At 36.0% G+C, this 27767-nt stretch overlaps 2 protein-coding genes across 4 annotated transcripts in view; one reads left to right on the forward strand and one right to left on the reverse strand.

Moving 5' to 3' along the window:
- Positions 1–4720, forward strand: part of ANKDD1B (ankyrin repeat and death domain containing 1B) — a 31149-nt gene extending 26429 nt beyond the window's left edge. Inside the window, exons 14-16 of the mRNA XM_026866481.1 lie at positions 1838–2036; positions 2743–2874; positions 3199–4720. Coding sequence (XP_026722282.1) covers positions 1838–2036; positions 2743–2874; positions 3199–3257 — 390 coding nt within the window. The 3' untranslated portion in view covers positions 3258–4720. The remainder of the gene's footprint in view (positions 1–1837; positions 2037–2742; positions 2875–3198) is intronic.
- Positions 4567–27767, reverse strand: part of POC5 (POC5 centriolar protein) — a 25729-nt gene continuing 2528 nt past the window's right edge. Inside the window, exons 2-11 of one of the 3 annotated variants that reach the window (XM_026866578.1) lie at positions 25782–25929; positions 17858–18054; positions 17336–17512; positions 14582–14686; positions 13146–13325; positions 11880–12042; positions 8535–8611; positions 7609–7722; positions 6554–6730; positions 4567–4985 (exon numbers count right to left, since the gene is read on the reverse strand). In XM_026866578.1, coding sequence (XP_026722379.1) covers positions 4836–4985; positions 6554–6730; positions 7609–7722; positions 8535–8611; positions 11880–12042; positions 13146–13325; positions 14582–14686; positions 17336–17512; positions 17858–18054; positions 25782–25929 — 1488 coding nt within the window. In that variant the 3' untranslated portion in view covers positions 4567–4835. Of the gene's footprint in view, positions 4986–6553; positions 6731–7608; positions 7723–8534; positions 8654–11879; positions 12043–13145; positions 13326–14581; positions 14687–17335; positions 17513–17857; positions 18055–25781; positions 25930–27767 lie in introns of all 3 variants that reach the window. The other 2 variants (XM_026866577.1, XM_026866579.1) reach the window with 2 other exon arrangements.

Raw genomic sequence — 27767 nt, forward strand, 5'->3', positions numbered from 1 at the left:
AGTTTCTTTTCGCTTAAAGGGGAATTAGAAGCAAAGTCATCTGTTGCCAGAGAAGACAAGTCTGACAGCAGTGAGCCCATAATGCTCCTAAGCTCTTGGCATTGTTTACTGAATTGTCTGAGGAGAAGAAAAGATGTTTAAGCAGATGGTTTTATGCAAGAGTTGCACAGATGTTGGGAAACAGAAGTGTTTGTATCCCATTACCTGAAGATAGAAGCACAGCCTTTGGGAGCAGCTTAGATCTTGCAGTTATGGAATATGATACTGTTCAGGTGGTGTTACCATATATGAAACTACAGTATTTTGAACCATTATTGCAAGAACTGTCTTTTTACTACATTGAGCTGACTTACCTGTGACAAGGCATTTCCAAAAGGAAATGTCATGTTGCTATGAGGAAGTGCACAATACTAAAGTGTGTGAGTAACTTGTTCTCTCCATTTGCCATTTTTTGTATTTACTGCTTCTACCCAACCCTTCTCTATTGTTGTTTTTGACTGGATATGAGAGCTACTGTTACTGTCCCACTCTGCCACTGCCTAGACAGACAATTAGCAGCAAAGAGAAGCTGTGCTGCTGCAAAGGAAGGAGGAAAAAAAGGGGTTTTTTTGTTTGTGGGTTTTTTTTAGTGGTTTTGGTTTTTTAAACTTCCAAAGATAAACACTGAAGTGGAGAGAGCCTGAAGCTGTCCTGTAGAATGTCCTAAACCTCACCTTGCGTGTGTCAGGAATCATTAAATAAAGTCTGCACCAGAAAAATGGAATCAAATATACATAACAATCCTGTTACTAAGATTTCTCTTTTTTTCTTGCAAGACTCTCATAAGGTTAGGAAATACCCCTTTGGATTTTTATGAACTTTATCTGGAATGGAGTATTCTATGCTTAGCACTTCCAAAATGAGGCATGCTGCCATCTCCTTTTTTGCAACATCCTGAAGACAATTTTCACTTTAGAGACTGATTTGAGGACAAGCATGTAAACAAAACCAAATATAAAAGTTATTTGAGCTTACCTACAGTAGGAATGGCTTTTACCTGAGCACCAATCAGCTAGGGCTGAAATCACTGCTAAACATGACTTTTGCAGAGGTGCCCAAACAAGAAGCAACTCATGTCGCTCCTGTTTCAGGTCAGCCACGCATACAGTAGCAAGATCACTTTTAATCTGGAGAGTAAAATGCTTGCAGTTTTGTTTTTTTTCTGATTTTGCTTATGCAGGCAATAAAACTAGATCCAGGTTCAACACACATGTGCTTATTGGTGCTTAAACACTTTGCTGAATGGGGGTCTGAGTGCTAAATCTAATGGCTTGTGCTGCCACCAAATGACCTGGTAGTCTCTGCTTCAAGCCAAGCAGAAATGACAGTGCAGAGGTGGGAACAGCTTCAGCAAGCACCATGCTGATGGTGCCTAGCCTCTTCTGAGGGAGAACTTAGCACTTTGAGAAGCAAGAGGAAAGAGTAAGAACTCTTGGGTTGAAACCCAACCATGTTCAAAATGTGACATATTAAGTAGACAGAGCCAAGGAGTACAGCAGTGCTGGTTTAGTACTTGCTGTTCTTTGCTATTGTGTATCAAGTGCCACAGACAGAAAGTGGTTCATTTCGCGCGTTTAACTTAAGACATAGCAGTAGGCACAGGAGGGCTTCATTTCTGTTCTCTAATATTACATCATCCATGCTAAGACATCTTCAAAGACTTCTACTAGCCCTTTACCTGCACTGAGCAAACCACCTGTCAGTAGCTACATAGGACTGTATGGGACACACTGTTCACTGCTCACTAAGCAGAGGCTCCCAGCTTCATCACAATATTATAATCTGCTTTCTTTTTCAGGAACATGTAGCTTATAGTGATGATGGTTCAGGCTTAGACTTATCCTTCAAACAAGATCATAGTACACAGACCAAGCAAATCCGTTCCTCCCTTTGGAATCTAGCATACAACCAGTTAAAACCCCAGGAATGGAAAAAACTGGCCCTGTTCTGGAAGTTCACAGAAGAACAAATTAAAGCTATTGAAGAACAATGGACAGGTAACATTATCTGAATGGCTAGACATAATACATAAGCTATAAAAACCACAAGGCAGAGTCGCTTTTTAAATTATATATCACAGATACACACTGGCCATGGTGCTCTTATTCAGATTATGGAAAAGAGCAGTGAATGGATACAAACGTTGTTCCAGGGAAGTGGTGCTCCAGAAGTACCAGGCCACTTCTGTTCTCCCTCATGGCCTGAAGGAACATTCATCTTTCAAAATCAAAAACAGGAGCAGTGAGCAGCATGGAAGGGTCTTGCAGGTCATGATTCAAGTGAGGACCTGGGGAACCTCATGACAGAGGAAGACCTTGTTCATGCTCTGTCACCACAGCTGTCATGAAACAGCAGTTTCTGGTTTCAGGCATCTCAAGCACTGGGATAGCAGTGCTTCTATAGCATGCATTGTACTTGCTTACTACTATGTCAGGGTATATTTCCACATGTTGAGGAAAAATTAAAGGAAAAAAAGAATTTTAAGACATATTAGCATTTTTTTTTCTCCCTTTAAAGTAGCCTTAGGATAAAACTAGATATTTTTTTTTTTTAACCTTTGTAAGTCTGTCTTCATTTTGCTTCTAGGTGAGAATAAGAATAAATGAGTAGGTTTTAAAACCTCTTGGAACTCTAAACGTGCAAAAGCACAAAATACACTGTTTCCAGCATATGGAACAGACAAATGCTTTGTGTATTGCATAGGGAAAAAAAGTTATAAGGAACATGGAAACAGAATGTTGCTCATCTGGTTACACGGTATATTGCTGGCTCATCAGAATCCTGTCAAGCATATATACGAAGATCTGGTGGAAGCAGGATTTCAGCATTTAGCTGGTAAGTTGTTACAGAGCACATGACAGTGTCCTCTGCAAGACTGCAGTGGGGCGCTGAGGTCCTTGCTGGTGCTGAGAAGGTGTGACTGTGACAGAGCTGGAAAACATCTTTTCCTTTCTGGGACTCTGCCCTTGCTGGGGGGTTCAGTTTCTTGAGGAAGAGCATTCAAGTAAGTCCTGAGATTTCTAAAAGAAGATAATGTGCACACTTTGCTTCCTTTGTCCTGCAAACATGGTTGAAATGTGATTGGTTATTCTTCAGTTAGATTAGTCTGACCTTGTAAAAAGCAGAGCATATCAAGCAAACACTTTATCCTCCTTACAGAGAAAATCAGAGCTGCAAGTAACGTTGACATGGACTTCAGAAAATGTGCAATTTCATGAGTTCGTCAATGAAACATGACATATATGATGGAGTTACTTGCCAGATGGAAACTGACTTCAAATACAAATAATATCTTTTCTGGAAATAAAGTTATATGGCTTTTTCAAAGCTAGAAGAACCTGCACTCCTGAAATATTGGTTAGTTCTTTCTCATATGCTTGCTACACAGTGATTTAAAGAATTATTTAAGAGTGAATGGCTGGCTGACAATTTATGACTATACTGCTAAACAAGAACCATTCCCCTACAAGTTCTTGATCTGGCTTAACACTGATACACTAATTCTTCATTGGAACTGCAAATTAAGCTATTTTATGTTTGACATGAAATGTAAATAAGATGTTTTCTACCTGAAAGAAATTAAATTTGATAAGTGAAAATTATGGGTATAAATCAACACTTGCAGAAATAGGTTGGCACCTGATCGCATTTGGGATTCCGGTATTTATAAAGTCTTGCTAGGATTAGGGCAAGACTTTCTTTTTCGGCATTTGATTTATGTAGTGAGAATACCCAAAAATGTCATATCTAAAACCATGTGTGGCTGGCTGCATAATTTTCTATTAGGCATAACCTTATCTACATACTCAAAAAAACCCATTTGATATTTAATACTTAACACATATAGCAGTTATTTACCTATTTCTTGTTCATGTCTTGAACTAATATTTGGTAGTGTCTTGCTGAACTTGTTTAAAGGTTTTCTCATTGAATACATTTCATATCTGAAAAATTACATTAAATGTCTATCTTTGTAATCTTTTCTAACAAAATAGCAGTAATTTTATCATGTAATGGAAGAATTGAATTGCCTTGTCTATATATAGCTAGCATTATTTTGTACTGAATCTTATTGTTTGTACTAAAAAGATAATGATCTGTATCTTAGTCTGAAGCCTTATGCCTAACTGCCCTCTTGTGTGCAACTGTTTTGACATGGCTGCAGAACAACACAGAAATATAAAGAGCAGACTGGTAAATCCTCAGTTTTTGTAATGAGGGATCTAAGATCACAAATTCTTAGATCCTGACAGGTATGCATCAAGTTCTGCAGCACAGCTTGGAAAAAGAGAATGCTTAACAATTTGATGGACTGATACCTCACCTGGCCCAAGTCACACTCTTGGGGGTTAAGGATATCACCTGTTATTCTCCATTTAAGTATGCTGTTATATATAATTAAAATGCACATTAACTACACTTAGCTGCATAAGCAACTAAAAGTATATGTGACAAAAATAAATTTAATTTTCACTTGAAAGTAGATGTTAGTAATATTGAGACTAAAGAAAGAGATTGAGACAAAAATCACACTCTATCCTTTATTTAAAAGTGTGCAAAAGATTCCTTAAACAAGAAGTGTTTATCTTAATAAAATAAGTTCTCAAATAGTTTGGAGGTAGAACAACATTTCAAGTTCTTTTTCCCCCTCCAGATGTTTACTATAAAAGCACTTTTATTTTCAAAGAGATTTTTTTTAGAAAAGGGTAAAAACATGATACATACTTTATGCCCTGGTAGCAGAGGTTTAAAATTGTACCTTTATAAAAACCCCCACTGGTGAGAAAGATACTCACTCAGTCAACAACTTTTATTGACTGAACACTGGTATGAGTTTGGCCCTGAAGCATTCGCCCAACTTGTCCTGCAGGTCTCTCAGTGGTAGAACCAGAAGAATGGAGCACAGTTCGAGGATATTTAGCAGCAGTGGCTTGGGATATCGTTTGCTGAAAAGTAATCAGATACATCAAAACACTTAATGGTACAAAAATATTGCCATTAAAATGCCTCTAAGAGAGCTGTAGTTTAAACGGAGATTTGCAATCAAAAAAAAAAAAAAAAAAAAGTTACTTTTACAGAATGAGTAACCTTTTTCCTTCCTTACCTGTAATATACTTTTTAGAACATAAAGTGCTAAACTTCCAGTTAACTATGTACCCTAAACTGTTATCACTTCAATCTTATTTGAAGGTTGGTTTGTTTGTTTTTACCAAATTGTTCAGAATTTTCCTCTGTAATGATAATTTAATCCTGCCAACTTTCCTTTTGAAGTTGAGTATTTGCTATGAGGAAGTCTCTGAAAGGAAAATGTTTGCATTTATTTAACAACAATTATTTTTCTCCCCAAAAAACTAGCCACCTTACTGCAATGAACAGTAGTCATTCTGCTTTTAATTACAGTAAACTCTCTCCCGTCAGATTAATTCAAAAGAAATGCTTTGATCTGGTTGACTCCACTTAGGCATTTATTTGCAGAAAGAATATATGGAATGTATCTCTGGGATTATCACATTTATTACATTTTTAGAAGTCAGTTTTTGGTAGAGTAGTTGAGGTACTTTACTTGCCACACCAGTCACACAATGTGAATCCAGCAATTGTCCTAAATGAAAAAAGTCTCACACCAAACCTCTAATCCTCTAAGGACATACAATTTAGATATGAATTTCTGCTTAGGAGCCCAAATTCTTGAAAGCTACGTGCATCCTGTCACAGGGTTCTGATTCACCACAGGAAATAAGTGAAAGCAGAACATCCCTCACACAGACTGTTACCAGTAACTCCAGCTCAGATTAAGGGATGTGATGTAGCCCTGCTTGGTCTGGCAGTATCAGTGAAGAGAAACTGGACTTTCAGATAGCACAGAGAAAACTCAGATCCTAGTTTACAGGTTAAAATAGAAAAAAGACATCTTCAAGTGTTTCATACACCTTCAGTTAAAACCTTTTTTTTCTCAGACGGGTCTAGAAGTATAGTAATTGCCTAGACTATTTTGGCCACTTTACAGTCATCTTGTATGGTGCTTTCACACCTATGCATTATTAATTATTTCCGTGTTTTCTTCAGGATAAATGGTGGGAATAGGACTCAAAATACAACAAGCATCAGGCTTGATTAATTTGATTGTCTTAGGAAAAGGTGTTTACTTTTTGCCCTAGTAATTTGCAACGTTCAGCCTATCAAGCTAAGCTGTATCACCTGGTTCAGTCACTCTTCATGCTATGCAGCACCATGAAGCTTGTCTTTAAACTGTGGTTGCATGGTGATGTCACCTAACACTGCTGTACCAACTGACCACTTCTATGAAGAGGAAGAGTCACAGAAGAGCTGGCCAAGAAAGAGAGTCAAGACTGTGCCTTCTACCCAGCCCAAACACAGTACTACTGTTCGTTATTTTAAACAGACCTCAGATCTGAGCCTTGTCTCAATACCTCTTCACTATGGTCATTTTTCTTTAAACTGCTACCAGAAGTGTTGTAATAAGAATACTGTTACAAGCGTAATTCTGACTTACCTGAGTGACTGGATGATGTTTTTCAACAATGACTGAACTCATGGGTGGAGCAACTCCCATCACCGCTAAACTACCACATATTCTGGCTTTTTGTCCCATATCAGGTCGGCCTGTGATTCGAGCAGTGATTGTTCTTCCTGCTTTTTGTTGAGCAGATGTTATTACTTTTGCCATGGGCTACAAATAAATAAAGTATTAGTTGGTAAAAGATTCCAAACCTATTATTTAATGCTCTAGTATGTCTGCTTAGTTTTGCCAGCCATTGTGCGTAAACAGAACCTGGGATGTTGCAGGTAATCCAGTTATGTTACACGTCACTGAGTTTGAGCCACCTAGTTGCAACCTTGTTTATTCCATCTTTTTCCACTCTGAGATAGCATTTTGAGCAAGTGACTTCTATCCTGAGGGGAATAATGCTAATTTGACAAAAATCAAGCAGCTTGAATAGTTTAGGTTTGCTCATTGGCTGCATACTCGAGTGACAGACAGCTGCAGGCACTTCTAACACCCTGGACAGTCTTTCTAGCAGTGACATAGCAGATAGAAAAAAAAAAATCCATGCAGTAAAATGCTGCATCTTTCTCTGACAGCTAGTAGCAAACTGTATTAGATGGGAAAAAGAAAGGAGAGCAATGAAGAAGACAGTGGAGAAAAGTGAAAGGACAGTTTAACAACAACTACAGAACAGGGAACGAGAGAGGCATTTCAAACAGCTGCATGCTAAAGTAAAGCATATTCTTTCTATAACAAAATGGTATCATGTGAAACACCAGTTGTTCCTGCTGTAAGTGTACATATACTCTTCTATCCTTCATTTTATCACACTTCTCCCTCTCCCCTCCAAAAATAATTTAAAATTGGTCTTAACGTAAATGGATTTCTGTAACATTAATAAGCATTTGCAAGCTAGTGTCCACACAGCTATGTATCCTTATGACGGTTTCCTCAACTATGTATTTGTGTTGCTCTGAAAGATACGAAAATAACAATAACCAAACTAATATTTGGTGTTAATTATGCCTCAAAAAATAAAAAATTTAATTTTAGCATGTTACCAGTTTTTGAGTTGATGCCACACCAGATCCTGCAGCTGTGCTAGTGATGATTCCTGGAGAATGAGAATCTAGCCTGGTCTGAGAAGTGTTTGCATGACCCAGGTGGGTAGAAAACTGTAAATGGAACCAGAGTTTATAAAGAAGAGTATAACTTTTTAGAAAATACAGCTTTACTCTTAAGATAGTCAGGTTTTTGTCTATCGCAATTAACCTTCTAAATTTAACTTCCGATATTTTATCTCTAGTTTTACTGTTGGTTTTGTTTAAAAAATGGTTGTCTAAAAATTGTAGAAATTGTATGAATTACAGTTCAAACTATTAGGATGGAAAATCAGGAGAGAGGCAAGCACATCTTATCTGTCCTAACCTGTACTCTAGGATGAAACTGTTTTACAATTGGTTTACAAGCAGCAGCTTCAGAATGACTCCAGGGAAGGTTCAGAACATCCAGGCTACTAGATAATCATCTGGCTAAGCTGCCATAAAAGGACAACAAGCTGAGTTCCCTCAGTGTCTATGTATGTTACACCGTTAAAGAAAAAACCAAGTCAAGTCAGCTTTTCTTCTTTTGAGATTATATTAAAGTCATTTTTTTGGTAAAAAAACCTCTTAACAGCTTTTTTCCAGACAGAAACATAGAGACCAAATTCTGCTTACTACAGTGACATTTTCTTCATTATTTTAACATATTTTCAGTAAAATAAACCCCAGAGCTTAATGTAAGTATAGCAAGTCACAGCAGCTGTGCCCCAGTCACTTAATTTACACAATGGAGTCTGAACATACCCATAGGTTTCTTTTTACACTTAGACCATCTTCAGATTCCATCAATTAACGTGCTATGGCATTTACTTTTAAAAAGCTCCAACTAAGGAAGTTCATTTTTGTCACAAGCAAATACAGTTCTGTTCCAGCTGTATGCTTACCATGTCTTCCAGCTGAAGTGTAGTTGCTGGTGGAGGTGGTGGTGAGGGCAGATTATACTGTGAGGGAGGTAGCCTTCCTGCAACAATGGTACTGTTATCATTTCTCCTACTTCCTACATCTGTTATTAGAAACACAAAGTAATGGGATCAGGACATAATCTAGCAAACCCTAAGTGGGAAAAAAAGAGATAAGTCAGTAAAAATGTTACTATTCCTTGGGGATTTCTGTATAATCTAATTAAAAGGATCAGCCTGTTCTTTATAGGTGTATATATGTATAAACATTCCTGTATTTGACCCTTCTTGCCAGATGTTTGGAAATACTATTTTCTAAGGGGCTTGTTTCTGTGTTATGCCTCAACATATGTGTGGCACTTGTCTCATACTTGTAGTGCAAAGAACCTCAAATGAGGTTCTCCATACTTCTAACCAATACTAAATGCAGTGTGCAAGAGCTGCTTTTGTGCTAAGGGCCACAATCCAGTTCAGGTAGAGAGCAGCAAAACACAGAAGGGTCACAATGGAGTTCTGTGCGAGCATAAGATTCTTGGGGGACTCACTGTCAGTAAAATAAAATGTTATTTTAACTTTTCTGAGAACATACTGCAATTTCAAGGAGCTATAGATCATGCTCAGCAGCATCTCATCTCTACATACAATGCCTTGACACTGGCCCCATTCTGACAATCTACAGGCACCCTACAGCCCTCATGTCCCCTCATCATCTGGGTAAGCCTGAGTTTGCTCAGAATCCATCCAGGATTCTTTTGATTCGCAATGCAGACATCCTGGGGAAGTAAGATCTGTAGACAAGCCCAATATCTTTTCCAAGCAGTTTCAGCTTTTTGCTTTGGAATACAAACTTCCTTAAAGGAAGCAGAGAGTGGTATTGTATTTACTCTCCTATTTCTGAAGCAGATGATGCTAGCAGCAGTTCCAGGACAAGAGAACTTTGCTCATTCCAGGGACTAGAGTGACACTATGTGGTAGTTGCAGGATTTTTTGTTTTTTTTCTCTTGAAACAAACAGGAAAAATATAAGGAAGGTAGTTCAAATTGGTGCAATACTCAAAGATTTCAACAGTACAAGTATGCCAGAATATGCATTTTGTACATATATATGTATGTGCACACACACTGTTTAAGCACAGACAGGACCAAGATACAAGTTACAGACCAATCGGATCTGATCTATTTTACTTAAAAAGGTAATGTTAGGGGTTTTTAAGTAGAAAGTAATGAATTCTTGTAGCTTCAGTGTTTAAATACATAAAGAGGTTAAAAAATAATAAAAAATATATATATCAGTAAATAGGCCAGATGAATTTTAGACCGTCAACATAGACTCCAAATGTTATGGACCCATTAAGATTGTGATACTTGCATACTATTAATAACCTACATTATAATGCATATTATATATATGTTATTTGTATATATATGTATATTAAATGTACATTATAACAACCTAATAAATCTGTAAAGGGATCAAATTATTTTATTTCCAAGGACAGCAGGTGGCAGTGCAGTGTTCATATAAGTATATAATCACTGACTAATACTGGCACATAGAAGTTTTAATGTCCACAGATTACAAGACTAGAACAAATCACAATAATTATCGGATGTGATGTTTGAAGTCCACTGATGTCCTGATCACTGTTCTGTTATACCTGAGGAAGAATGCAACTAAACAGTTGTACAACTGTATTAATTATGTAACTTCCATAAAAGCACTGTCTGGCTGTACCAAGAAAGAGATAGTGTGTCTAGGGCACGGGAGAAAGTGGTACAAGATGCAGCAGAAGGACATGGCAGGCATGGGACTAAGGACAACAGAGACTGTGAGAGGTGATGAAGCCTGATGAGGATTGCACTAACCATAGGAAATTAAAAAGCATGATGCTGGATATCCAAAAAGTTGGGTACAGGCACCCCAGCATTGTCCAGCCCAGCAAAATCTCCAGGTACTGTGTAGACTATCAGCTCATGCTTCACAGTAAAAATCAAGCAAAATGTTTTGTCCACAAACCCCAAGAGTTGGTCATGGCAGCTCTAAGGCTCAGTTTTCTTCATTTCCTTCCTACTTACCCTCTTCTTTACGGGTTTACAGAAACAGTGCTTTCCTATTTTGCACCACTCAGTTACCCATCATTATTAAGGAGACCCACTGTCTGTTGCATGTTTTTAGAAAACAATAAACTAACAAATACAAGATAGAGCTTCAAGAGAGAGTAGTTTGTAACACAGTGAAAAATAAAGAACTTGGTCAATGCCCTGTAACTTTATTCCAAAATTCAGTATCATCAAGGAATCATTCATTCATGACCTTCCCCAAATACTGACCCTATGTTTTAACTAGCACACAGCTACTGCACTTAGCCAATGTCATATTCTAGTTTCCTAAGCAACTGCACAAATTCTGCATATATTTAACAGATTCAGACAGCTGCTCAGGTAAGTACCCTCTTACACCTTCTTCAAGTTTTTACTTCCTCTTCATATCTACATTTTTGGAGAGGAATATCTCTGAATTAGATCAGAAACTTCTGGTATAAGATCAAGTTCAGCAACTGAAGTTACTAGTCTAAGGCCATTAACAACTGCTGCCAGTACAGCTGGTTGTTAAGCCACACATACAGCTGTGACACTCCTGCTGGCACAGCTATTTTCTCTTTAACAGACTGCTGCACCAGCATGATTATGCTCTTACTGATACAGATTGTCTAAGTCTGAGGGCATGATTTCATTACATCTCTAAGGGTGTGCAGCTCTTTCCTGTGTGGCTGCACAAGTTTTATGAGTGTGCTGGTGGTATAATTACACTGGTGTTTCCAGTTCAGGCACAGAACTCCCAACTGAATACAAAACCTGGGAGATTTACTTGCCCTTTTTGCATTAAAAGGCAAGATTAAGAAAGAAGGGAGAGGTATCTGGGACAGGCAGATTCATTGCACACTAAGATTCCAGAGAATAGGAGGGTTATCTAGGATTTCTCCATTACCCACCCATAACCTGGGTGCTGACAGAATTCTGGGTAATCTTCCACAGTATTTTTAGAATAGCCATCCCTGGCTTCTCGTTCTGACTTCAGCTGCAGATTACCATCCTCCCAGCAAAGTGAGATGAAAGGAACATCTTCCACCTTTCAACCAAAGCAATGCATCAGAACATTTCTCAACAAATTCAACATGACTTTTTAAAGCAGTAGGAGTTTGATAAACTCTGTATTGCCACAAGTCCTCATATTGAATATTTTTTTTTTTAAAGAATCGTTTTAAACAAACAACAAACAAACCAAACAAAAACCTACACACCCCAGATTATAACTATTTTTCATACTGACCAGGATCTGTCCTACTGTCCTTGCCCTGAAACATGGTCATTGCTTCCAGATTCAAAGCACACACACCCCGCATAAAGGCTTTCTTCATGGTGTCTTCATACTGTTCTCTTTCACTGTGAAGTCGCAGAATCTCATCTTTTGTCTGTTCCAAAGTAGCAGTTAGCTACAAAAGATAATAAAGAAACAGATATCTTGTACTTCTGAAGACAAACTACAAACATATTGCTTAATTTGCTTTAAAATTCACTTACTACATTTACAAATATATGCATTTTCACTTCAAAATAACAGCTACTTGTCATTTCTTTGTACTACAGCACATTATGTATACTAGAGCATACCAAGGACAAGAGTCACATTTGACTGTCAGACACTACACAGCCAGCTAAGCAGAAATTTATCTTGCAAGTTTTTATCTTTCAGAAGTTAGGCATCTGGCACAAGCTAGATTTTCACAGGAACATGGATTTGCTCAACAGAAGAGTAAGTGTTCCCAGAAAACTATTCAAGCATAGGGTGAATTGTCTTCAGCAATCTCTTTTTTTCTGGCTACCGTAAAAAACTAAAAATGTCAAGAAAAGACAGACCAAGTTACCTTTGTAACTCACTACTTACTGCTTTTGTGCTAGTAAGCCACATTTGGTAAGCCTATTCTTAAAATTCTAGGTTTAATTTCTTGTTAAAATACAAAGCTTTAAAAATGTATACTTTAAAACTTTATTTACTTACTGTGCGGCACTGCACATGTTGGTAAGTTCATGTTAAGCTCTGACTATTCTTTAACAAACTTAATTGGCAAGTTGAAGGCAAAACCAAACTTAAATTCAGCCTTTAACAGAGTAGCTATTACTAGAAAAAAAATGTACTCATCATGATTATTCATAATAATAATGGTCGTCTATTTCCATTGCCTTCTTTAGTAAGGCCTGAAAATGCATAGCCAATATTAACAGTGTCCTCTTAGAAAACGAATACCATCCCTATTAGTGTGCAGAGGTATGTCTCATTTCAGGAGCAGTCCAATTTATTTCATATGTATGTGCAGCAGATCAGCAACATTTTATATCAGATGCAGGGAAAAAAAGCCACATCTAGAAACCACAGTAGATATCTTAAATCTCCTCAGATGTTGTGCACTTCAGGACCTTCCAACAGAACAGAGCTCCCACGTTTTTCAACTTTGCTGAGAAAGAGACACATCGGAGGGATGGGGGTGGTGTGGGGAATAAAGGAGAGAAAGAATGAAAAGAAACAACCTTATTTTACCTCTGCAATTTTGGCTTCATAATCATTGGTGAGCTGAACACAGACATCTTCTGCCCTTGACTGACAGGCTTTTGCTACTTTTTCTTTCCATTTCTCTTCACTAAGAGAGCGCCATGCTGCCCATACTTTCTTCATCAAAGCTGTCCGGAATTGTCTGTCTGCTATTCTATTGGCATATTCCTTAGGAAACAGATATAACTATATCACATGTCACATATCAAAATTTAAGCACTCAAGAGAGTGTGGATGATGCTCTTACAACTTACTACACAGACCACAGTAGGAACACCTAAACCATGATACTTGTGCCACAGTGAAGTAATATATAAACATAGCATCAGCAGCTCAATATTTCTTCCTGCACACATCACCGAGTGCTACTGTCCCAAGTATGAGAAACCATATTTGTGAACTTCTAGCTTACACAAAACAGCGTTTTTACTCTTAGCTTAATGGCATTTGAACAATCACCTCACATATATGGTGTAACCATACAAGTATGAAGCCATTTAGTGGGTATGTGGCACATTTTGCTTCACTGCAGGAATCATGTAAAACCTGCAGCTACAAAGATTGCAGATGACTAGCATGAAACACCTATATTTTAATTTAGACTTCAAGATGCTTTAAAAAGTCCTTTAAGACAATTCTATTATTCTACTCTATTTCAAAATAGTCTCCAGACAAAGTATTTTAGCATTCAATTATTTTTTTCAGAAATTAATTAGGAAAAAAAAAAAAAAGCAGAGTAAAAAACAGACTCCAACTTATTAGTAAATTCTAAGACAGGAGGGAAGGAAAAGAGAAAAGGCTATCTCTCTCTCTTCAAATCAGCACAGTTTTGGATAGTGTCAATGAACTTGAGCCTAGCTAGGAATCTTTATACCAAAGGTCCCTAATACAGCTTCTCCTTCTTAACAGCCTGGCATGCTAAACATTTGCAGTCTTGACATAGGATCATTCTTTTCTGTCATACTTCACTTAGTAGACTGTTTAATGTTATGCAGCGCAACGCCCAACATGTTGTGTGCAACTAGCTCTTAGCTACTTCAAGTTTTGACAATGTGAGAAAAGAGGGCAGATGAAGTTTTAATTGTGAAAATAATTAAACTGTATCATATCACTGTTCAAACACAACATATTTGAAATTTAGGCAGAGATTCCCTTGGCACCTACTTCAAAACATAGATACTGTAAACTATGGTGATTGGAGCAATATAAGACAAGTATAGGTTTGACGTCTCCCCCATCTCAGAGAGTATTCCGATAGCAGTGCTCTTTTTAGAACTGATATTTTCAAACTGTTATTTGACATCGTCCACACATCAAAATAGAAACACTGTAATTTCTTCAAACTGTAAAAGGAACTGCAGCAACTCTGATCCTTTTGAGTTCAGAGGTTTCATTTTCATTGCATTTTTATTTTGGACACATACCTCTTGTTTGGTTTTAACATGTTTAATCCGCCACAGTGTAAACTTTCTCATCAACTCTGTTCTCTCCTTTTGCCTTTCTAATGCTTGGGTCAAGTTAGTAATCACCTGCAAAAATATATATTAACACTGTTTGAATAGCTGTGATCTTTGTAAGGTCAAATAGAATGTACTTATATGTCAGTTATTTTTCACTTAAAGCATTTGTTTTTAACAGTCACTTTCTAGTGAATCTTCTCACTCTAATCAAGAAGGAAACAATAATCAGAAGTAAAATTCCTGTGGTTTCAACACTCAGACTGTGGCATTTAAAACACTTCCCCTGTGTAGTTTTAGGAAAAGTTCAACTGGATTGTTATTTCATCCTACATATGCAGGCTTCTGTGCTGCATATCCTTAATGTTCATAAGGACAGAAGAATCACTTATTTCAAAGACAATTTTGATAAATCAGGAACATCAATATTAAAAGTTTGGTTTAATGCATTATTAGTTAACTGAAGTATAAAGAATCGATTTATCTGAAGAAAGCTTATTCAATTGTCCAAACAAAATAAACAAGCAAAGGAGTTGCTAAAAACTAGAAAAATCTGATTAAGAACTGTTACTCTCTTTAAAAGTTCTCCTGAAAGATATCATATAGGCCTATAGCAATTAAAACATTTGAGAGGCAAGGTAGCCTACTAGGCAGAGAATTCAATTAGGGACTTTTATCAGCAATGTCTGAATATGTTTTAATTAGCATACAGAAACAGCTGAGGTTCCTTGACTGAAAATTAGGCTATGCATGATGCAAACTGGGTACAGCAAAACACTGAGTATTTCTCTATATTTTTGCCTAACTTCTTAAATTAGATTCTGACATCAGTCATATCTGAGCAACTCCAATGGGCAACAGTGACCAATCTTGGGACTCATGTAAAATTATTTTAACTATTGCATAAAGATTGCGAAGAACAATATTCTATGATGTTATATGCTAACATATCTTAAGATGTTATATTGCATATGTTACATGCAATAATTATTGAACATACATCAATGACATGAATGATACTTAAGATAAAATTTACCCTTTAACCAACAAAGTTATCTAGCAAATAGTAAAAAACTCCTGATTTGTTTCAGTACAGGATTTCATACAAACTGTTTCTGCAATCTTCAGAATGTTTAATGAAATATTACTGGGAAAAAGCTTGGTTTCTTTAAGATGTTAAAAATATCAGTCAGAAACAAATAAAGGTCAATTTGATACATTTAAAAGTAATTTAAACTGATCCATCTCTAGATTTTTAAGAATGAGTTCTTCACAATACTGTATGTTAAGCTACTTTGCTTAAATATGACTAATTTTAACTTTTTGCAGTTTCAGAATAACTGAATAGTCTCAGCTCTTTAAGTAACAATGAATTTATCTAAAATTAGAAGCAAATTTGCATAAATCATCAACAAATCAAGAAGAAAATAAAAAGAAAGGGAAATTAATATAAATTACTTTTGTTGAAAAAGTGTCATACAGTAATATAAAACAAACTTTTGATGCTGAATTACCTGTTGATACACACTAGAAGTCTTAGCCTAAATCCATGCTTGTTTATTAGTATATTTATGGCACTAAAAAGTATTTAAGAGAGATATAATGTGAAAACAAGAAGTTAGAGTATTCACAATATTTGTGAGGCTGCTGGACTTTGGGTTATGCCCATACCAGAATATAGCAGTTTTGATAAATATGGTGTGATACATGGAAGCACTGCCACCTACCATTAAGGTGGTGGCAATAATAATTTTCTACAGAAAACATTTTTTTTTTTAGAAACAGAACTATAAAATCGGTTGCAGAACTAATTTCTTTGGTAGCAGAAAAAAATACTGCTTTCAAAGTATCATCAAGAATTATGGTGCTTTAAATGAGTGACACACAATGATGTCCAACGGAATTAGACCTGTTTAAATGGTATACACTGATATAACCATGACTCTGCACATATGTACTAGTTAACAGATATTAAACTAGTCCTGCTCTTGTAATGTTACATTTATACTTGCTTGGTCTCTAAGATAAGACTGCTTTTGAGAGATGGACACAGAACATTATCTTAACTCCTTCAGTGGATATTTTTAAAGCCAGGACAAAAATGTAAATAGGAATGAAAAACCCAAACCCTGTTAAGTGTTCTGAAGGTTAAAAAAATCAAGACAGCAATAAGAGGATTAAATTATGTTTTGTGATTGTGCGGCTGCCAACATTTTATATCCATTTCCATAATTCTGCTTAATTTTTAAGTTGTTGATATTGTTGATAGCAGAAAAGCATAACTCAGACCCCAAATGTACCATTCTAAGAATTTGCATAAATGTATAGTTCCTAAGAATCCTGAGAGACTTTAACATTTAGGAGACTGCTGCCCATTTAAAATTCAAGAAATCCAATCCAAACATTGAAATATTAAAGGCTTTTGAAGCGTAAGAGCTAACAGACTCATCTAAGCCAGTGTGATTTTCATGAAATAAAAAAGGAACAAAAACAGACCTCATATTTAAGAAGCAAACAATGCAAAATATGTACATACAACATGTTAAGTTTCCATGGTTAGTATGGACAACAGTATAAGCAACAATGATTCTTTTTCTACTATACATTCTAAATACGTTATTTACTTCTCTATGTTACTTGCTGCAAGAATTTCATTCAATGAGATTCAGTGTAGGTGTTTTTAAAGAAAGGAACTGTTGAATTATGAAACTGAATTACTACCTCATCTTTCCTGCCAATAGAGATTTCATAAGTATGTAGCAACTCCTTCAGGTTTTCTATCTCACTGCCCAGTTGTCTCACATGTGTGGCATGTTTTTCTTTTTCTTGTCTCATTTGAAGCTTGTGATGTTCGATCAAACTAAGTTTCCATTTTCTCAATTCATTCAGAACATTTGTCTGAAAAGTTAAAGGGATGACAGTAGTGCAATTAGTAAAATTATTCCCTCCTCCACAATCTTTTAATCTTAAAATATTTAGCAATTAAGGAGACATTTACAGTGATGCCTTCATTACACAGGCTGTTTACATCTGTAAATATTATAGATGTAATGAACTACTGAATGATAACTACTGAACATCCCTAACAGAGAAAGTTATTCCAAAGTTACTGAAACAAGATATTCTAGTGCTTCTATGCAATATGCAAAAGCAAGTAAAAAGAAAACCACTATTTCCCAGTGCAATCACACTGCAACTTTTCCTGCATTCTCACTTATTCTACAACAGTGACAAAATAAATACCTTAAGATTTTCACTCCAGTGATCGAATACGTTTTCTATTTGCTTTACTTTTTCATCAGGTGAAGTTAATTCAGTCACTATGGTTTCATTGACTTCTCTTGGACCGTGTGTGAACCCTTCAGAAGAAGCCTGTTCTGAAAGAACAGGGCAAAGTTGTTCCATACTGGCCTCAGGAAGCTCCTTCACTGATACAAAGACTAAAAATTAAACAGAGAATAAGGATTGATTCTCCATAATGGCTAGCTGGTCTGCATTCTGAATGGAATTCAGAAATCGGACAAAAAAAAAAAACCTACAACAAAACCCCCAAATATTTTTGCCATCAGAAACCTCCTTTCCCCATATAAAAGAACCCAATACAAATACATGCTTCCATACATAAGTATATTTAAACTAACACTCCTGTTGTACTGTTAATCAAATCAAAACTACCATTCCCTTAAAGTATGGAATCTTTTAATATTTTATTTTAAAGAGGATGATCACAGCAAGTAACAAAGATCCCCAGCATTAGCAGAAACAAAAAGCATCTCTCATAAAAGACTTCTTGTTGATTAAAAACTCGGGTCAAAAATCTAAAAGCTTTTGGCATTTTTCTTAATGTGACTGTAAAATCCTGAGGCCAGGAGCTTTCCATCGAGTATTCACAATGCAACCTGTGAGTGTATTTCAATGTTCGTATGTACCTGCCTCCATTACCTGTCAGTAAGGACAGCCTTTAATTTGTGGTTTTAATAAGATTCTAAACTCTCTGAGAATGGAAATATCAACTATGAATTTATACAATGCCTTACACAATAAGGCCTCACTTTCAGGTGTTGTGGCTAACTACCACTGCAATAAAAATCAATCCATGCCCAGAAGCAAACAGGCATGTGATTGAGTTCCATCTGATGGGAAGAAAAAAATTAGCTAAGAATAAATAAGTTAATATTTAAATATTAACAGAGAAAATGAAATAGCTTCATATTTAGCTTTTCCTTACAGAAAATATTTTAGTTGACAAATGATTTTTTAAAATTTAGAATGAAGACAGATTAGCAGATTGCTGGTATTAATAGCAATCAGGACCATTTCAAAAGAATACTCTCCTTTCATAAACAGAGAAAACCTCCAACATTGTAGTTTTCACTTCTGAAAACAAATACTGTCTGTACAATTGGTTTCATAGTGGATGGGTACTATTTTTTTGGTACAAGCATGCAGAAAGAAGCTTAAATGTATGTCACAAAGCAGTATTTTAACTGGACACTGGAAATATGTTTCTTATTTATTCAAGGCCGAGCCTGATGGTTGACACTCTTTTACAGTTACTGTCGCTGTTAGGTCTCCTATCCAAAGGCAGTGAGAAGAGCTGTCTGGCTAATACTGCCCCCCATCAATTAGGCTGAATTGCAGCTACAACAGACATGGTCCACAAGAAAGAAATCGGGAAGAACTGTGATGCACAGGGAGTTAAAACTGCTTTTTGGTATTTCTCCCAAGGTCATATGCAACTACACATCATAAAATTAGAATCAGCTTGAGCTAAAGAAGCCCCATGTAGCACACCATTTCTCTAGACTAAATTCCCTACCCTTCTAGCAGAAAACCATAAACATTATTCCCAACCACACTAGCATATTAAGATCAGGCTTTATCTCTTTGTCATTGTTTCTCCTGAAAATAAGGGAAGTATTGCTTAGCTAATAGCAGAATTAGAATATTCATTGCTTGTAAAGATTTAAAAAAAAAAAAAAAAAAAAAAAAAAAAAAAAGACATTTAAACAGATGACCCAGGCTACTTGAAATACATGCAATTTCAGTGACAAAGAATCTGTCTGGGCTTTCACAATATAAAATATTTGGCAGTGTTACTATTGACAAGTATTCCCAGTTCTGTCCATCACCACTTCTTCCTAATCCTGCATCTCACTGTGTTTTCTTCAGTTGTGACACTGCTGTAAAATGTGTAAAGGTTTGTTTTTATTTTTAAACTTTAATTTTTGGGGGGGGGATTACAAAGATATAAAATTTACACAGCACAGTTTGCAAAATATTTACAAAGAAATACCAGAACAAAATATGACCAATAAAACAGGGTATTAAAATAGACTGGCTGCTGACATAGTCCAATATTGTAGTACCCCAAGTTCATCACTCCCCTCCCCTTAATTCTCCCTGTGAACATATTCTCAACTCAGCTTCCATTCTTCTCATTTACCATAAGATGTATCCTTCACTGAATCCACTCAGTGTATCTGTTTCATGCTTGTATCATCATCTTACATAATTTATCTAGGCCTTTCAGTTTTGCCATAGTTTTCTACTTCTATACATATTAATTTCATTCTTATTCTTAATGCTGTCCTCCTGTCACCTCTATTCCTTCCACTGCATTACATGATGCCATGCAGTTACAGTGCACTAAGTTATCACGGACATGGAACCATTTGGATATGATCAAATATAAAAATTCATTAAATAATCCCTACATGTATTCACTCTGACAAACCTCTAGACCATATTCTTGTTTATAGTAGCAGTAATGAAAGTAGATGTTTTTCCAGATGTCTGTGTTCCTCTAGTATTTGACTTTTTCTGCTTTTATTAAGTAAATAAGCTCTGACAGACTGTTCTCACATATGATCTGCTATCTGCGCAAGCTGAGGGTAGCAATTTTCTAAAATGTACATTTTTTTTAAAAAGTCTTCTCAGAAATCTAATGGACTGGTAGCCTGAGGCGAAGAGAATTTTCCCACTGTTTGAGTCATCACTACGTATCTTTGCTAGAAATAACTTACTGCTTCAGCCTTACCAATTTTCAAATTTAATCAACTAAACTGGTAACAAGAACAGGAAACTAAGTTTTAGGTTTCAAAGTTTAAAAACATTTGGACAATTAATTGAATAGTACAGCATGGTTTATTCCAGTTATTTTTCTTATTTGACTGTGAGCTTTTAGTGAAGATATTAAGTATCATTAAATTTACTGCAACAACTAGAGATTACCAGTAATTAGACTTCTACTGTCATAGTCGAAACATTCGCTCCAGTTTCAAAAATCTGATGAGAAAGTAAAAATGCCAGACCAAAGAATATTCCACTAACAGAACTTCATTTCAGAAGGCATCACGTGACATTGGAAACTGTTGGTCTCAATACCAACATCACATGGAGAAGGGAAAATCCATTGCAAGCTTGAGCAGCTCTGCAGAAGAGTAAACTTTTAGGTATTAACTCTATACGCAGCACAGACACGCATTTTGGTTCACAAAGTTATAGAACACTACCCTAATAATTTATGATTTTGTTATTTTAAAAACAGCATTAGAGCCTGACAGGGGAGGAATAAATGTCAAAGAGCCTGATTTTTAGTACGAACATGTAGTAATGCCAAAAGAATGGAACTAAAGAAAAAAGTTAACTGGTTTTCAGAAGCCACCTGCTCATCCAACCTATTGATTAGTATCAGAGGTATAGTACTGAATTTAACTACTTTCTCACATCCTAAGTCCTGATATTAGTATCAGGGGAAAAAAAAAAAAAAAAAAAAAAAAAAAAAAAAAAAGGTATTCTGAGGCCATTAACACGATGGCAAACACCACTCAAATACGCAATCACCCTTGATCAGTACTAGAAGTAATACAGACAAGTTGGACAGATTTTGGTCAGATCCTTTTTTAAGAGTTGAAATAAACTTCTATTACAAATAGATTGATTTAAGCTGTCTCAAGGAGATAGAAGACATCTCTTTCCTAGACTGACAGGACATAGTGACATTTTGAACAGCAAGCCTATGTTTTGATAAAGCAGCAAAGCATCAGAAGTTTATTTACGGTAGAAGCATGAAGAGGCTGTGTAAATATTATTCCTGTCTCAGTCTCCCAGAAGATCAAGAGCACTTTATTACTGTTTTTAACCATTTAAAAAATTTTGAAAATAAAAGACAAAGTGTGTTTTGCAAGGTGTTGCCCTTTGCAAAGATAATAAACCTGAGTGTCTGAGGGGAATACATGGCACCTTGTAATGAGCAATGTATAAAACTGCAAAGCAAAATTTTTATCACCATCCAATATAACAGTATTTCTTTCCCCTGTCCCATGATAATTAACTACAGCTTGCAAATGACTATTCTTATTTGGTATCAACCATATTAAAAGATAACTTTATTCAAATATTTCAAGAAAAGCAGTCAAGGGAATGGAAATTTGTCCTCTCGTGTCTATTGCACACTTGCACACCTTTAGGCAGTAAAAAGTAACAAAGACTTCACAGGCTATATGTTTGGCCCCAGGAAAGAGTAAGGAGCATAACCCCTCTCACAGCATTAAAGAGAGACATCAGACAGTGCAGGATACAATCTTCTTTTCAGACAAATACGATTGAAAATAGAGCATACAGTCATCTACTCAAAAAAACCCATAGGTCTAGTGTTCTGATTCTGATCTTCTTTCTTATAAACAGCAGTATCACACATCACAAATATTCCCTTAGAAAACAATGTTCCACTCAAACTTGGAGACAAAACTCTAAGCAGAGAGAACACTGGGGACAAGACCTGAACTAGAATGTGCTCCATAATCTAATTCCACAAGAGCTGGGTTTGAAATTTCTATTCCCCTTTTAAGAATAACTTATCAGGCTGAGAAACACTTCCAGCAGCTGACCTGAACTGCTCTACAATTCAAGAGTTTCACAAGTGTGTTTGAATCCTGGCAATCCACTAGTGTGACTGAACAACAGCCTGGAAGAAAACTTGGAGGAGATGCTTATGAAGCTCAGGAAAGAATACAGGGAGTGACCACAGCTGTTGTAAAGAAAGCTGAACTCATTTCAACACAGGAAGGGGCAGAGGGTGGACTTTGTTTTTCATAAGTGCATACCAGCTGAGTGGATCAACTGGTTGTGTATGTGGCCTTAGTTATAACTATCAAGAAGTGTGAATGCATTCCTGTGCTAGCCAGAGGAGTATGTGGGAAGGTTGGCTCAACCCAACACAGTATGAAAACTGAGCAGTGAGCAAAATGAACTTTCAACAGAACAAGAGACTTGAGCTGGCTTTAGCCCACATAATCCTTCTGGTAACTGGGGACACCCCGTGTCATGATGGTTGGTGTATAGAGACTGGTAACAGGAATCATGGTTGTACTGTGATCTAACTGTGTATTAGTTATTCTCTCATGCTGTGACTGTTCACTCAAGTCTTGCTTAGGTTTTGGCTAACACACAGCTCATGCTAAGGCCTGGTGTATCCTGGGAGTCCTGCCATTAGGTCAAGGCAAGAGCAGCAGGTAGGCAGGACATGATGGACAGAAGGGCTAAAGGTCATTATGCAGCCGTTACCACACGTAGCTTGGAGTCTCCTGCAGCCATAACCCTTGCACATTGTCTGTCAGTTCCTTCAGAATCCACTAACTCATATATATATATATATATATATATATATATATATATATATATAAACACCAAACTTCCAATACATCAGCTTACCCAAAAAGCCTTTGAAACATACACAATAACAGCCAGACTGCTCAGGCTTTTATGCTTCCTGGTATGATACAGAAGAGTCCTGCACTGTGACAGAAGAGGAAGGAAGAGCACTCTCCCCATCAAGTTAGGCAAATATTTTGCTCATAGGGGTGTGAGCTGAGTTGCAAGTTATGAATTAGAGAACTTGTGACATGGAAACCTCAGGAACTAAGGCATGAATTAGTGAAACCATGTGTTAGACTAGTCTGTACAGAAGAGATTGAGCCCTTGTTTGATGTGTTTGTTTTCTTTCCTATTAAGCTCAGAAAAGAAAGTTTAATTACCAGAATATGCTGACCTGTGAATTTGAGAATGGAATCCAGTGGACTGTGACATGTGCTTGCATTGTGGTTTCAGTATATTGCTGTATCACTCTGCTAAACCAAGATCCCATATAACAGTAAATATCTTCAGATGAGTAAGCTGGTACTAGAAAATTAAACCCCCTTTGTGTGCAGTATCTAAAGGAATCTGGTCAGAAAGTATTGTACTCTTGACAGTAACCACAGAATGTTCTCTGGCTGTGGAAAGCACAGACAGTTTAAACACTACATTTAGCTGAATCTGTCAGACTGCAATTTTTGGTACCTTGACCCGATATAACAGATAAGTTTTATTTCCCCAATCAAAACATTTTGTATCATAATTTTTTAAACTCCAAGCAACTTCTCTCATTCTAGGAGCTGCAAGAATACCTCTTAGTATAGTGGAATTTTTCTACAATGTTTGACTGTTAAAGAATAACTGCCATAGTACAAAATACCATCAGCTTCTATTGCTCTGGTTTCTTATCCAACTTGGTACAATTCCCACACAGGACCTAACTACACTTGATCAAGTTAATCAACTTCAATATGTAAAAATAAAATGGAAAGGCTGCACTTGAAACTATTCTGTTGGCAGAAGTTTTTCTAGCACTATTCACGTTCTAATTCCAGCTCTACTTCCATTACAGAATATTCTCTCTCCCAAATTCCATTCTCCTTCTTTCAATGAACTCAAAATCATGCCTTCTACATTTCCTGTGGCAGTCTGATACTCAGAAGAACAATCACACTCTTTCGGCACGGGGAGAAATTATGGATATGATGTCCTTAATGACTGAGATTCTCTATTAGTTTATAAAAATTATAAAAGACTTCTCTTTACAGCATCCTGGAATGAGACATATCAGCTTGGGTGTGGAAACATACCTAAATTCCATAGACTCATTGTGGAAGGATACAGAGCATAACCAATACGACCCACCTCACTTTAATCACATTCCTTATTTCAAAAACCTGTTTCTTAGATAATTTTTTATTACACTGTATTGAGTTAACTAAATGGTAATTGACAACTTACTAAGACTACTTTATATTCCAGTGAAAACAACATACAATTAAAAATGTATTTATTTTTACCCATGGTTCTTTTTCTAATATGAAATAAGCATTTTTCAGCGTCTTCATTGCCCTTTGCAATCACAGTGGTAAATTCCTGCTAGCAGAGTTATTTAGTTCTGATCAGCATGGCCAAGAGTTCTTGCATAGATTAGCCATGAACAACATTTACTTCAAGATGCCAAACATCACCAGATTTACACTGCACTTCAAGGCTGCTTAGTCTCTAGTAGTGAAATTATCTACACATTTTACACCCCATGCTCCTTTAAATAGTAGAGATAAACCAGTGCTCAAGGGTCACTAAAGGAGAAAACTGTAGGTAAATGTTTTTGTCATGAAACAGCATGATAAAGAATAGTTTGAAGTAAATTCTTCCTGATTAAGCTAAACTCCCTAGTAAGATATGATTGTTTACTGTTTCTTCTGAAGCAAAATTAACAGAGCTTCCTCAATCTAAATACTAGTGACAAAAGCAAACGACATATCACCATAAATCAGTGTTACTAATGTATCACAAGACACTAAATTTATATAGTCCTAAATACTAAACAATAAAGTAAAATTACAATAGTGACCAAACTAAAAGAACAAGAATGACATTCATGTAGCGACATGACTAGTCATTACACAAAGGCCTTTTAAGGCAATTCTTACTTCCAAATAATTGTATTTTAAATGCTCATTAAATATCATGGCAGCACAAGTAGAAGCAAAACCAGTTATGACTTGTCAAATTTTGATTAAGTAACTGTAAGGCCACCTCTTTCTGCATTATTACACCAACCACTTTAAATATCTGCATCATAAAACACAGAGAACTATTCAGCACATCAATACTATTATCTGAAAGCTATGTGAGAGAGAACCCTTCAGTGAATGTCTTCCTAAATTTCTGGTTGTGCAAAATGCAAATGATGCAATGTATGAGCTACCTGTATTTTTCAAACAGAAGCTATTAGAAAACTTAAGTCCAGAAAGTTATATAATTGTTCTTGTAAGCTCAACACACTGCTCTTTGCACATACTACCTGCAGTCTTACGGTGAATGGCATCATCTGTTACTCTTGAAAATCTGCCACCTGCTCTCAGTTCTGAAGCAGGTTCTGACCACTTCAAGACACATTGTTCAAACGTCGGAGTCACTACAGCATAACGCAGCAGCTCTTCATATTCATCCTGCCACAAAGTGATGATGATGAATAATTAAAAAACTACAATTATATTTCTAAAAGCTAGGTATATGTAGGAAGGAGTGGAAATGGGTTTTGATAATTTTTCAGAGGTTTTTAAAAAAATTATTATTATGGTGAAAACTAAGAGGATTTCCATTAAAGTTGCAAAGCAATCTGTATACATGATTATAATAATTTGTCTTTCTCTTGTTTCATGTTCATTCCAATTACAACTAGATACACTGTAACAGTTGTTCAGAAAGACTTTCCTAGATGCCAGAACTGGATACTATAATGGGCATCTTAAATAAAAACATAGGAACTGATGGGAAAAAAAATAGTTCCAGATCATGTAAACTATTAATCACCCGATACTGTTTCTAAGTATTACTATTGCTGCAAAGAAAAATACATATTTTTATAGCCATGACAAAGATGCTGCTAAACACAGTCACATTTCATATTCCAAAACATTACTATTTCTTTGTTCAGGGTTCTGAAGCCAATCATCAAAAGACATTTGATTATCCAGTATTTTCTTTAGAATAGATATATTTATCCTTGCCTCATACTATGCATTTTTAAAATTATATAGGTATAGGGAATGTGTATATATGACTGATAATAAAATTTTCCTGTTAAAAAGTTATAAACCAATCTAACTGGTATGTGGCATTATGCTATGTACCAAAGTAAGCTAGTTAACATTTTTTTTAAATCTCCTAATTGAACAGATTTTCAGAATGAAAGTATTTAGAGTTCAATGTGAAACTATGAACAATCTGTATTATAACTAAAACATACAGTAATTAATTTTAAAAGTTCCAGTAGCAGTTAAATGCTGATACTGATGCAAGACACTAATTAAACACTTGGAAATAAATGCCAGTTAGAAAGTACTGAAACAGGCCACTAGCAGTAATTTTTTCTTCACTTAATACTGTTGTACTAACTTTGTTTAGTATCCTAATGAGGTCAAACCTCAGAAACTTATGAATTGAAAAATTATTTTCCTCTTTAAGAAAGGGCAAGTTAGAGTGAAAACAATCAGTTAAAGATACTAATTACATGTAATAAGTTCTTGAATCTACCAGCTGAAAACTCTAATATGTTAAAACTTTCAGTGTAATCCTTACATTTATGTGGGTTTCAACTAAGCAGAGAATTAAAGAAGCTAGGTGTGGTACATCTTAGCTGAACTCTTGTTTCCTTTCAAATTTCCATTTCCCATCTTCTAACCTATCATATTAAATTAAAAGGCTAAAAAAATGTATATGAGGCTATATAATTATGACCAGAGTGTATCTTTTTAATATGCAAAAATTAATTTAATCTAAATTAAATGATTGTGCAGAAGACATTAGATCTATGTCTTCTTCTAAGAGTTTGTATTACCAAATAGTAACTTAAAACTAATTCTTCCCCCCAAACAAGTTAGTTTTTAGTCAGAGCTGATCCAGCTGCTTTCATGATTACCTCATTCAATTCAAGGGACATAGTAGGTACAATGTAGGTGGCTCATTTTGAGTCATCCCATTTAATCACTAGCACACAGTCTGTCTTAGTACAGATGTCCTGAACACTCCAAATATATATAGCAAGTTATGGCAAGAAATTTATCTAGTCTTTCAATTTCTAACACTCTTACTAAAATCCAAAGAATCCACACTCACGCACCAACAGAAAATGTCAATAAAGACCATCCAGTGAAAAATCTGGAAATAAATGCTTATAAATTACAATATTACAACACTGTTTGAATGAAGTTGAACCCAAATATCAAAGAAAACACAGTAACCCAATTGAAACTAGAAACTTAAGACACAAACCCCCCCCCCCCCC

Source organism: Athene cunicularia, assembly GCF_003259725.1.
Source record: "Athene cunicularia isolate RWA chromosome Z unlocalized genomic scaffold, athCun1 chrZ_part3, whole genome shotgun sequence".
Taxonomy (NCBI): domain Eukaryota; kingdom Metazoa; phylum Chordata; class Aves; order Strigiformes; family Strigidae; genus Athene; species Athene cunicularia.